The 14111-nt window shown below is 36.1% G+C and overlaps 1 protein-coding gene across 1 annotated transcript; it reads right to left on the bottom strand.

Annotated features, from left to right (window-relative positions):
- Window positions 1-6113: 6113 nt before the first annotated feature.
- Window positions 6114-7079, bottom strand: LOC101096667 (olfactory receptor 52N4-like). The gene has a single exon (XM_011286571.2). It carries the CDS (start codon window positions 7077-7079, stop codon window positions 6114-6116), a length of 966 nt encoding a protein of 321 aa, XP_011284873.2.
- Between the last annotated feature and the right edge of the window lie 7032 nt (window positions 7080-14111).

Below are 14111 nucleotides of genomic sequence, written 5' to 3'. Positions count from 1 at the left end.
TAAACTTGGAATCCAAGTGCTCATTACTTCCCATTCATCCTGTATACACAAAAAACAACCCCAACACTAGATTAAAATCTCTATTAGTCATTTTCACCTATTCTCAGGCCTATTCCAAATTCTATTTCTATATCAAAATGTTTCTTTAACCACGAGCATATTTCCCTTCTTAACAAAACCAGCAGTACTAAATTTTAAGACATTTCCCCCTTTATCATCAGCGCATCCTCTTCATAGTTGTACAATTTCTGAGTACAAATGCTCATCTTATCCAAATCTGTGCCTTGAATATGGAGCCAGATATGTGATACTTTGTAGATTTTGACTTTATAGGTTTTCAAAAAAGTCCATGTGCTCTTGCAAAATTGAATATTCTATTGTTGTGATTATGTATAAAATGTAAGTATAGACAATCCATTCATTTACTTACAAAAGTACCCACATTTAATGAGTATTTAGAAACTTTAACCATGTTCAGACATTTTCATTTGCTGGAAATTTTAAGCAATGAACCAAAGATCTTGAGTTTGAAGAAATTATTGTCTATCAAAGGTGAAAGTCACATTATTAATATAGTATAATAATATAATAACCTATATAACACAGCACAATTAATATAGTATTATGTACATTTCTGTATTATAAAAGAGCATGTAGAAGCAAGCAATTATAGAAGCATCAATTATACATGTGATAAATAATAAAAAAGGCAGAATACATAAATTTTGAGGTGGACTTTGGAGGGTGAGCAGGAGCACTCCAAAAAGGTAAAAGAGAAAAATAAGCATATTTCAAACACAAGGAATTGCGTATTCAGGAAGTAGGGTAAGATACACAGTGGTAATATGCAAGTTTGGTTAAGACACAGGGGAACTTTCAAATTAAGTTTCTGGGCAAGATGTTAGTTTTATTTTCTCGAGATGATACCAGTTAAGAGTTAAATTTAAAAAAAAAACCTAATAAGTATATAAGATAATGAGAAGAATGCTACATTTTAGAAGGTGTTCTACAAATAAACCAGAGGGTGAGAGGAGAGAAAGAAGAAGATAACATTTTCTGTAAATTAAACTGACTTCTTACCGAAGTCACAAGCACGGCCCGTTTTTCACCCCTCTCCACCAGTCCGCCTGCCCTAGCGGAAGAGATTGCTCCTCTTCCTGCTATTGCCTCCAGTTGTGCTCCTGGTCTCAGATACTTATCTCAGTATCTCAGATACTCACTTTTTATTGTTTATTTTTTGCTTTTGGGGGTCTGCATTTCAACTTTTACTGCTTTCTCCCTCAAACATTTAAATATGTTTAATTCTCAATCATTAGGAAGAAACTAATAGTCTCATTTGCTTCATAGATAATATTTTTATAAGTGTTGTTGTTTTCTTCTCTTTGTACCTATTGTTAATTCTACTGTAATACAGCTTCTTGTCATTAAACTTCCTTACTAATGAAATCCTCATAGAGACCGCAGCTAATGGTCTGTCAATATTCACACTCTTAGACCTATAAATTTGTACAGTCGCCTGTCTAATATCTTGGGCTCTCTTGCTTTGGTCAATGGAACAGTAGAAAACTAGATATAATTATAGGCTTGCAAAAATGCATATACTTTTCACCTCCTCTCTTGGAACCTGACCAGTAACATGTTACAAATGAAGGAGCTTTCCAGCTTGAAAGGATTTATGACCCATGTGGTAGAAGTGAGTCTCAAATGAGGCTGTCCCCCAGTCAGTCTCAACTCATCCAGCCAGCTGACTGCTGGATACATGAACAAACCCAGCTAGGATCAGCAAGATAATTCTAAGGTAAATTAACACAAGTCTCCATGTGAGTCCTTGGCTCATGGACAAAACTAATTTTTTATTGTGTGCCTCTGAAGTTTTATGGTTGCTTGTTATACAATTTTACTGTGACAAACTATATTTGACTCAGTCCTTCATCAGGAAACACTGCCTTCTTGGGGCACCTGGGTGGCTCAGTCGGTTAGCGACCAACTGCGGCTGAGATTATGATCTCGCAGTCCGTGAGTTCAAGCCCCATGTTGGGCTCTGTGCTGACAGTTGGGAGCCTGGACCCTGTTTCTGATTCTGTGTCTCCCTCTCTCTCTTCCCCTACCCTACTCGTGTTCTGTCTCTCTCTCTCTCTCTCTCAAAAGTAAATAAACATTAAAAAAAAAAAAAGAAAACACTGCCTTCCTTTTACTCAGAGCTGTTATACACCAATAATTCTTTTCACATCCCTATTCATTCCTTTCAAGAAAGTTGGATGGTCTTTTATTCTAATGCCCACTCTTTAAGTATTATTGTTCTTCAGAATTTGGACTGAAGTTTCTTTTCCTAAATTCCCTTTTGATAATCTCATCAATGCATTTATTTCTTTATTCAACTAATATGTTTTGAATATTGTGTGTATGCACTTGCACCTGAGCCATGCTTATAGTTACTGTGCTGAATAAGAAGAACAATGTTCCTGCCCTCACGAACAATTTGGGTAGAGAAAAAAATCAATTTTAAAAAAGCATATAAATAAGAACTTTTATGGATCTCGATGATATAGTAACTGGAGAAACCCCTTTACTAACATTGGAGCTTAAACCTGACACATATGAATAAAAAAGCCATGAATAACATGATTAACAAGTATGAACAAAGAAGAGATACAGAACCCTACAACAAAGAGAAAACACACATCTACTAATGAGACCACAAGATATGTACACATAAATCAACATATATTGGGTTCCAATGTCTCAGTCCTCTCAAAATTTACATCAATAAAAATATTATCTGACTATAACAGAAGAAAACTAGAACTTAATAAGAGAGGACAGTTTGGGGGCGCCTGGGTGACTCAGTCAGTTAAGCGTCGACTTCAGCTCAGGTCACGATCTCGCGGTCCCTGAGTTCGAGCCCCGCGTTGGGCTCTGGGCTGATGGCTCAGAGCCTGGAGCCTGCTTCCGGTTCTGTGTCTCCCTCTCTCTCTGCTCCTCCCCCATTCATGCTCTGTCTCTGTCTCAAAAATAAATAAACGTTAAAAAAATTTTTTTTTTAAAAAAGAGAGGACAGTTTGGCCAGAATCTAAAATATATGCTACTTAATATCTTGTAGGGAGAAAAAGAAATTTCATAAAAACAAATTATATTTAAAGAATTTCATGATAAAATGTGGATGACATATGTAAAAACTATATCCAAATAAGTTCCCCTTTTTTTATTTTTAACCTCTATCAAAAAGAAAAAAAACATTTTAACCATAACAAATCAGATATTTTATACAGAAATACAGATGAAGAACAAGTGAATTAAGCCAAAAACTAAAATAATCAGGACAGGACAGAATTTAATGCAATAAAAACAGGGAAAAAACTATAAAAAATATTGAAGATTAATGAAAAAAACTTATTCTAAAAATATTATTAATATAGATACATTTCATATATATCTGAGTTAGAGAAAAATTATAAATAAGATGCAAAGAAACCAAATTTGGGCCCCTAAAAGCATAAGAACCAAATAGTATGCACTCTTTAAAAACTTTTTACATTTTAAGCACTATATGCTAACATATTTGAAAACAAAAAATAACAGAAGAGAACTAAAAAATTTAACAGGGCAAAATTAAAGACAATTAATACCATATTCAAACCCTTTCAATCCACTCCATTCCCCCCAACAAGTAAATAATGCTGTAGGCCCAGATTGTTTCTGTTCACAGCAGAAGAGCAAATTTCAAGTGATAGATAATTTTTTAATTATGCAAAGTATACCAGAAAATGGTAAAATAAGAAAAGATATATAATTCAATTTGCCAAGCACTTACAATGTTAATTTCAAAGACATGTACTTTATAGAGATGATATGAAGAAACAAAATTATAGGCACAGTTTCTTCATGATTTATAACAAAAATTGTAAATAAAAGATTAACCAATAAGAGTGCATTAAAACTATGTAATAAACAAGAAATGTTTATCTCAGTGATACTTAAGTGATTTTATGCAGCTAATTGATATACCTCACCATATGAAAAAAAGAAACAAAGATCATATAATTATCTTAATATTTGTAGAAGTTATAGAAAGTGATTTTTATGGTTCTATACCAGTTTATCATAAAAACAGTAAAAAAAAAAAAAAAGAAAAGAAAACTTCCTGGCTTAACAAAAGATGCATACAAACAACCCCAGCTTGTATCATATTCAACAGAGACTCCATGCTACTAACATCAAGAACTACTACTGAGTTTTCACATCAGCAAATACGAATAAGGTATTTTATCAATTTCTGTAAACTCAGTCATCTGGAACACATTTCTTGTAATGTGATGTTTCATTTATGACCTGTGGTAATAAAATAAGCACTCTGTTTGTATGGAAAAAAAAAAAGAGCAAGGCAAAGATATCCTATGTCACCCCATGAAACTAGCGGTTGTTAAGAGTGTTCAGCAAAAGTGGAGAAAAGCATGACATTTTTAATGATTCTGAAATTAAAAATATATATATATTTCAAAACAGCAGGAATAAATAAATTAAATATATATACTTTTTTGGGAGGTAAATGAGAATTTAATGGGACCAAAGAATTGCAATTCAGGGAGCACAGATTCAGGTAAGAAACCCAAATAGTGTTCCTGCTTGTAGAGTAAAAGCAAGAAGTTTTTTATGGCGGAAAAAAGGGAGCAAATACATGAATTGAAGAACAGAAAGAAAAGCTTTTCCAAGGGTGTGAACAAGTTAAGCTACTCTGGGGTATACACCTACAATATTTCTGGGAGGTAATGTTAAATGAGATTACAGAATGACCTATTCAATTTACTTTGGAAGGCAATGATAAAATCACCAAAACTAATTCCAGGTGATGGTTAGAAAGACAAACTATACGGAAAGTGGTTTTGAGAAGAGAAAGTGAATGCTGACAATTTCTTTTATAGAAGGCTTGCTGTTACAGTGAGAAGTGAAAAGATGATACATGGAGAATAATTATATTTTGAGGGGTGGGGCAGATGTTTTGCAGGATTTTATAATGGGAGCAGTATAGGAAACTTGACATAATTAAATAAAACTTAATGAGTACCCATAAATTGAATCACTGGAAGAAATGTGTATTCTTGTTACTTGGATAGGGAGAAATTAAATTAATGAATTTACTCTGCATTATATTTAATTGGCATTATTTCTGTGAAATTCATGTAAAATTACTACTTTTGGGTCTATCCGCTAGTTATTAATTTGTAAGAAGATGAAGATGAAAAACAGTGTGAATTTTATTTCACAAATTTCATTCTTGAATGGAAAGAAGACAAAATAATTACCTTTTGTTCTTTCCTTATCCTGTGCTCATAAAATAATGTATACCGTTAGCCTTCTTAATTTGGCTAACAGGTATTTCCACCTCTCCACACTATTATTGAAGCCAATTTTGAAAAGAACTGCATATCCCACCAGTCTGTAAGGAAACAGTTTTGTTTGGGACACGCTAGGAGAGATGTGGTTAGGTGCCTAACTTATTTCCAAATTAAAAATGTAGAGGCTGAAACCTCATTAAACTAATGACCTTATGAACATTTCATAGATTCTCTGTCAGGAAAACAACATTGAGAAAATAGAGGAATTTTGGTAATGATGACAAAAATACAGCAATTCATTTAAAATATAGCAAATAAAGTAACAATATATTTTCAAACTGGAAATTCCAATCACTATTTGGAAATTGGACAAACTGGCATCTGGTTGTAGATGATTGCCTTCCATCAAACATCCATCAAAGCTGATTTCATGTCCCTCAGTTGTCTCATTATGTTTTTGTTTGTGGAAACCTGATTAATGATGAGACCAGTCCTTCACAGAGGAAGATGAAAACACATAGAAAATGTTGTGGGCATGACAGTGATATTAGGATTCTGAAGACACTGAGTGAGAATGAGATACTCAACACCCTCCGTTTTCTTGGCCCAAATGGTACTTTCAGGAAGGCATTATTAGATCCTGACAAAACAACCAACAGAAATATTTCTTTTATTCTATTTCCTCCTGTAGACTCCCTTCCCTTTCTCTTCTCTTCCTTTTTTCCCCCCTTTGCTTCTCTTCTACTTCACTCCTCCTTCCTTCCCTTACAAATATCCCTTTCATATGCTGTGGGATTTAATGTCCTTAGAACTTGAAAAGATCCTTATGACACAGTCTCGTATCTGTTTGGTTTTCACTCCATAGACAATAGGGTTCATAGTGGGAGGCAGGAGCAGATAAATATTGGCCACAATGATGTGGCAAGATGGAGGGATTGTGTGGCCCCCAAAGCGGTGGGAAAAGAAACAGAAGAAGGCTGGACTGTAGGAGAAAACGATGGCACAGATGTGGGCAGTGCAGGTGCTGAAGGCCTTCTGCCGAGCATCTGCTGAGGAGAGGCTGACTACTGCCCGGAGGATCATGGTGTAGGAGATTGTGATGCACAGGATGTCAAAGCCCCCAATCAGGAGGGCAACCATCAGACCATAGATGACATTGACCTTGATATTTCCACAGGATAACTTGGCTACAGACATATGGTCACAGTAGGTATGGTGTAGTATATTCCCTCTACAGTAGGGTAGCCTCTTGATGATGAAAGTCAAAGGAATGACAAGCAGCACCACTCTCAGGAAAGTAGCAAGCCCAACCTTTGCAATGACAGGATTGGTAAGGATAGTTGAGTAGCGCAGAGGGTAGCAGATGGCCACATAACGGTCCAGCGCCATAAGCATGAGTACCCCAGATTCCATCCCTGTTGAGGTATAGATGAAGAACATCTGGACTAGGCATTCATTAAAACTGATTTCCTTAAGGTGGAACCAGAAGATGCAGAGAGCTTTAGGGATTGTAGTAGTGCACATGACGAGATCAGTTAGGGAAAGCATAGCCAAGAAATAGTACATGGTCCTGTGCAGGGAGTCCTCATAGCGGATGAGGTAGAGGAGCCCACAATTCCCTACCACTGCCACAGCATACATGGAACAGAATGGGAAGGAAATCCACATATGCACATCCTCCAGTCCTGGGATCCCATTAAGAATGAATGAGGCTGGGGTCAGGTCTGTTTGGTTTAACATTAGCATGATCACGTTACTGTAATCATGAAACAGCTTATAGATTTTTGTGCGTTTCTGTTTTTTTTTTTTGTTTGTTTGCTGATCCTCCAAGATAGGGGAAAAATTCTTTTAAAAAAGAAGAGAAATTTTAGCCATACTTTCTCTCTCACTCTCCCTTTCTCTTTCTGTCAAGTGTGCATTTTAATATCAACCAAATATTGCCAACATGAGAGAATACTGAAACATAGTTCAAACCCAGAGTGTGTTTATCATTAATTCATTAATTTAATGATACATTCAAAATGAATATTTAGCACTCACTGGTTTCCAGATTTTGTGACATATATTGTGTCTTCACTATTTTGAAACAAAAAGGAATAGATTCAATATTCATAAATTCAATACTCAAATTTATAATGAATGATAATTATATTATGATCTTTCTCATGATGCTTTGTTAGCATATGTTATTTAAATGTTAATTACTATGCATATCTCTTTGAGTGTTTTCTTAGGGAGAAGTTCATTGATCATTTCTCCAATGAACTAACAGATATGGTAACAATGTTTTTGTTGTTGTCATTACCCTTATTGGTTATATTTATGCTATACTAAATACTATTCCAAGAACTTCACAAATATTAACTCATTTAATCCTCACTACAAGTCCAGGATGTATTTTTATTAATCTGCACTTTACAGTTGAATACATTGAGGCACTATTTAGATGATGCTTCTTCATGTCTGAGTTGCTGGCATGCAATATCAAATTCCTTTTGAGAATACTTTATTGTCTACAGCCATACCACCCTGAATATGCCCAATCTTGTCTGATAATACTTTATTTTTCTTGGTATTTGATGTAGATATCTCAAAAAATTTAACTTATTTTCAGAATTGTAAAACATTTTACTATCGTTACTTGATAGTTAAACACTATCAATGTTAGTTCATCTCACACCATCTGTCTGTTTCTGAGAAGTCTTTGTCCTGCTTCACTGAAATAGTTTTTTTCTCAGTTAGACACATAATTCTCATCTAGAAATTCCTCTTCACCTACCGTTTGTGTCTTATTGTTATTTGTAAATCTGATTTTTCTTCTTTCTATTTCCTGGACTGCATGAAAAACTTTTTTGGAGGAGTATCGATGTCTGAATATGGTTTAGTCTATTCATCATTTTGCTGGATTTAAAATTGGATTAAATGCTATTCTTCTCCCCCCCTCCAGTTTTTCTAAAAAACATTTCTATATGGATATCCTAGCTTCTAGTAAGATATTAAGAGGTGCGTTCCAGTTCTTGATCTTTTGTACATGAACTATTTCCCACTGGCATTTTTTTTTAATTTTTTTTTCAACGTTTATTTATTTTTGGGACAGAGAGAGACAGAGCATGAACGGGGGGGGGGGGGGGGCAGAGAGAGAGGGAGACACAGAATCGGAAACAGGCTCCAGGCTCCGAGCCATCAGCCCAGAGCCTGACGCGGGGCTGGAACTCACGGACCGCAAGATCGTGACCTGGCTGAAGTCGGACGCTTAACCGACTGCGCCACCCAGGCGCCCCGCATTTTTTTTTTATTATTTTTATGTTTTGAGGCCCTGAATTACTTAAGAACATTTAAAAATTTTTGTGCTTTGAAGTTAAATGGTGATGATAGAAGGGTGTGCTTGTGTATGTCTAATTGTGGAGGCATTTAATGGGGTTTCTGACACTGGAAATCTAACACCTTTGACTTTAGAAATCTACTTAACTTCTAATAATTTATTCCCAATATTTTTTCCTGTTATTTTCTACACATTTTTTAGTCAGATATTGGTTCTTCTGAATTTATTCTTTTTTTTTTCTTTCTTTTTTTTCTCTTTTTGCTAATTAAAATTGTTCAGGCTGAATCTACTTAATCCACTTTCTAAAAGTGTTCTGGAAGTGTTATATACCCCAAATATATTGTTTTGGTTGTTGTTGTATAATATTACAAATTTCTAACTTCCTATTTTTCTCTGCTAGTGTGAATGTATAAAAATTATGTGTGTGTATATATATATATACATATATACATATGTATACTTACATATATTAAAATTATATATGTATACAGATATATGCATATTTATTTTACTTCTCATCTATTATTTCTGTAACCTTTAAGTTTAATAAATTATTTTTATAGCCTACTTCATTTTTTATCTTTCATTTTGGAAGTGTTTCTCAATTGTCTTAAATTTTGACTTAATTCACACTTAATATGGAGTCTTTAGAAAGCTGATTTGAAACTCCAGGTGATAATTGAGTGTCAGAAATTGGGAATATTTATTTTGAATCTTCTGTAAGGACCTCTTTGCTTCATTGTTGACATCCTTAGTTGTCATTATTTATAGGTCTTTTCTCAGGGACTTGTAATATTTCTAAAAGAATCTATCAATCTACTTCCTGGAATGAAAATTTTATTGTTTGCCAGCATTCTTGGAGTTGAATAGAAGGACACTGCAGGTGTCACACTTAAATATGAATGTTGGATGAAACCCTCACATATTTTATAATGCTGCAGCCTTGGACTTCATCACACCTCACATATATGCATTGATAGGACTTGTTATTTTCTTCCCAGAATAAACTTCCGGTCATCCTAAAAGGATAGCTAACACTCCTTAGTATAGTGGATAAATCAGAGATATCAAGTTGTTCCTTATTCTGTTTTTCTACCTACACCCCTGTTTAATCTTTATTTATTCACACTGAATGATGAGAGATTAGGTACTGCAAAAAGGAACTTCCTTTTTTAGAAATAGCAAAGCAATCTAAGATGAGTATGTTATTGAGTGTTTTACCTCATTTGATTATTATAGATATAAGATAACCTTTATATATATAGATGATATAGATATAGATAGATATAGATATATGTTTTTATTTAAACTCTAGGTAGTTAGCATATAATGTAATATTAGTTTGAGTAGAATTTAGTGATTCATCACTTACATACAATACCCAGTGCTCATCACAAGTACCCTCCGTAGTACCCATTACCTGTTTAACTCATCCCCCCGGCCCCTTCCCCTCTGGCATATAGTTAAGAGTCTGTTTCTTGGTTTTCCTCTCTCTTCCCCCCTACCGTGTTCATCTGTTTTGTTTCTTAAATTCCACATATGAGTGAAATCGTATTGTATTTGTCTTCCTCAGACTGACTTATTTCACTTATTTGACCAGTATATGTCAAATTATCACAAGTTGTTGAAAAACAAGATCACTACTTGTTTATTCATCTAATATATTTGAACAGTAAACTCTTAATTCTATGTATACATGCAGTAGAAGCAAGTAGAAAATTTAGGGAAAGCACACATACCCATAAACTGGGAATAGGAATTATATCTCAGAGATCACTTGTGCTCTATTTTTAAGAATATATATCCTAAATATGAGGTAAATACCATATTTATGGCCCTTGTGTTTCCTTTTTATAACTCTAGTGTCAATGAATAAAACTAGCTTTATTATTACATGAGAAGTTAGGGTACTATCTTCTACACATTTGCAAAACTCTGAAAGATCCATCAAGTTTTTGCCAAGTAATGGTATTAACCACAAATTAAATTACTTCTCCCAAATAAATTTAACATTATTTTCATACATTATAACTTAATTTTTCTGAAAGGAAAATGGGCTCCTATTATGCTATAGATGGGCAGGTTATACTGAAGTAGTAACATCAACACAAGAATATTGCCACTTGTAAAGTACATTTTTATATCATCTGTTGCCTATTTTCATTCCCCGAACCCATAGATAATAAATTAATTCCCTCACTATACTTTTCTCAATTTAAATAAAACAAGTTTTTCTCTCAATATGATGGAGGGTTCCTCCAAATATGTTTTTCTATCTGGAATGGAAGAACCATAATTACAAGTAAATCTCTTTAAAAATGACGCAAGGAAATTAGGATCTCATTCTGAGAACAAGGGGAGGGCAGGTAAACAGCAAGAGTGTTCTGACCATGGATGAGAACTGTTCTCTTACTCTCTGCCATTTCTTCTTGTCATGGGGGTGATTCATACCTGAAGAGTACCAGTGATCCCTATTTGGTGAGGAAGATAACACAGATATTCATAATCGTGATGGAAAGTTACACTGAATTGCAACCTGAGAAATGGAGAAATAAACATTTTTCCAAGAAAACCTAATCTTTCACAACAGTTCTGCCTTCAGATGGGTAGATGGAATCAAACCTGTGTTTCTGAGAGTATAATAATCAATTGTTATATATGTAGAGACTCTCTCCTCTTTATTGTACTGCCTATAAAATAAAAAATCCTGTCTCTAGTCCCACTTTTGTATGTTCTTTAATACGTGGTTTCTGACAGCAAAGCAATAACCTGAATGCAGTCTGTTCCAGGTGTTCTGGATGTTGGTCACAAAACATCACGTATGTGATGTACACGTATAGCCCTTAACCTCTAAATCCCTTGATGTCTATAATACTTAACTGAGCATTTAAAGAATCATTGCATTTTTTCTCAAAGGGAGAAAATTATGTATATCTCCAGAGGATATTTTAGAACGTTAAAGACACAGGTGCAGGTGTAATGATCATGCTTAGCCCTTCGGGAGGATGAAAGACAGTGGAATATTTTCATGTTTACTAACTATATAATATTACACAAATAAGTGAATAATTTCATATGTTGTGTGTTTGTGAGTGTGTATATATGGGAGGAAATGAGAATAACATAAACTTTTCAAAATGAATATTAGTGATTTTAATATTTGTTGCAGAGCTGTTTCTTTCTATGTAGAACCTTGTAGGAGACAAGTTGAAACCACTTAAGATCAGAATGTTTCAGTCATTCACACATCCATCCACTTCTTTTATTTGTTTATATTTTTGTGTGTCTAATTGAATAGCATCATTGAATATTTAGCACTTCCCAAGTCAGGCTAACAGCTATGAAAAAAGAATCAGATACGATCTGCCCTAGGTTTTTTTTTTTTTAATTTTTAGTTTATTTATTTATTTGAGAGAGGGAGAGAGAGTGGGCAGGGAAAGGGCAGAGAGAGAGAGGGAGAGAGAGAATCCCAAGCAGACTCTGCACTGTCAGCACAGAACCCGATCCAGGGCTTGAACCCACAACCCATGAAATCATGACCTAAACCCAAACCAAGAGTCGGACACAACCGACTGAGCCACCCAGATGCCCCAGATCTGCCCTAGTTTTAAAGAAATTTACTTCCTCCTAACATAGATGATGAATATTATGGCATTGGAGAAAGTTCAGGCTTGTTATGCATATATATTACGTTAGGAATAATTAGACGCTGGGGAGGAACTAAGATGGCAGAATAGTAGGAAGACCCTATGCTTGCTTGCTTTATTCCTCAAACACAGCTAGATAAATATCAAATCATTCTCAATACCCAAGAAGTCAATCTGAGGACTGACAGAACAAACTGCACAACTAGACGGAAAGAAAAGGACACATCATGGAAGGTAGGATATGCACAGCTGTGATTTGGAGGAGAAACAGGTCATAGGTGTTGTAGAGGAGAGGAAGGCCTTGTCACAGAGAAAGGAAGAGAGAGAGAGACAGACAGAGAGAGAGAGAGAGAAAGAGAGAGAGGAAGAGAACCACACAGAGGATCACACAAGGAAAACTCTTCCCCAAAGACATTGACTGGGAAAACTAGAGGGCCTGAGTTTCTTGAGATTTTACAACCAGTGGAACTCAAAGACTGGAGTTGTAGTGATCCATGGCATGGCTGGTGTGGAGTCCAGGGGACACTGCAGTGCTCCTGTGGAGAAGGATGCAGGAAGCCTGGGAGCAGATGGCATGATGTGAGGATCCCCTGGGACACATTGAGAGAGATGGTTTCCCCTTTTTTGGAGTACATTTGAGAGGGGTGGCATTGCCTCTCTGGGACAAAAGAGCTGGCAGGTGCCATTACCCTCCCCTGCACCTCAGCATTGGAGCAACTAAGGTCAGCTAACCTGGACACTGGCTCTTTGCTGCAATTTACTCCAAACTCCACACACCTGTGCTTTTGTGCCACTGCCCTTCTTGAACAAACCTGCATCAGTCCCAGTGTGGCAAGACCCTCTCCAGAGGACCAGCACAATTCCCTACCATGCCAAGTCCGTAAAGTTTGGAATTTTAAAACTCAGCCAGCTTTCCTGGAATAGAACACAGGTGCATTATATTGCTAGGTGGACAGACAGCCTGGACACAGGGTGAAGGCATGGATCTGAGTGATGCCTGGGACACACGAGGGGAGATTGTTCACTCTTCTGAGAGAGCTTCCAGGACAATGGCAGACATGAACTCCCTTCTCTGGGGATGAGGGAGGGGGCTGGTACCATTTCTTTCCCCTGTCCCTTAGGATAAACTAACTTCAGTAAGCAGCACTGTGCCAACATTGATGACCTGAACTGCTTACCAACTCTGCCACCCTGTGCTCTGCAGGTGCTTCTTTATTAGGGCAAGTGTACCTGAGAACCAGAGCAGTGAGCCCCTCCCCCAAAACACTAACACAGTCACCCTCCCCACTGCATTGCACCAAGTCTACTGATCATAGAGTGCTGCAAAGCTTTAGATCTAGGGGAATAGTATTGGGCCTCTTTTAACAGGCAGACCAGAGCACACCTAGTTAAAACTCACCACTGAACAAGGTCCAAACACCCCACTGTAGGCAAGGAGAAACTCTGCAGAGGACTGACCTGAGAAAAAGAACAGCTAAAACAAAGCAGCAGAATGCACACAACATACACCAGAAACACTTCCTGAAGTGCCAGCTCTAGACAGTATATGACCCCTTCTTAATAAAACCATGACTTTCAGGAGCAGGAAATATAACAATATAACAGAGACCTAGACAAAAGGCCAAAATGGAGGAATTCATCCCAAAAGAAGGGACAAGAAAAGGTCACAGACAAGGATCTAATAAATCAATTATAAATAATATGCCTCACTAGGATTTAAAGCAACAATCATAAGGATACCAGCTAGGCTTGAGAAAACCAAAGGGAGTCCTTTACCACAGAGATTTTTGAAAAAACCTAAAAGCTCGT

This window comes from Felis catus, chromosome D1 (assembly GCF_018350175.1).
Source record: "Felis catus isolate Fca126 chromosome D1, F.catus_Fca126_mat1.0, whole genome shotgun sequence".
Lineage (NCBI taxonomy): Eukaryota > Metazoa > Chordata > Mammalia > Carnivora > Felidae > Felis > Felis catus.
This window is presented reverse-complemented; position numbering and strand designations above follow the sequence as displayed.

Excerpts from the sequence above, each read along its gene's own strand:
- LOC101096667 (XM_011286571.2), bottom strand. The coding sequence starts at position 7,079 with ATGCTAATGTTAAACCAAACAGACCTGACCCCAGCCTCATTCATTCTT.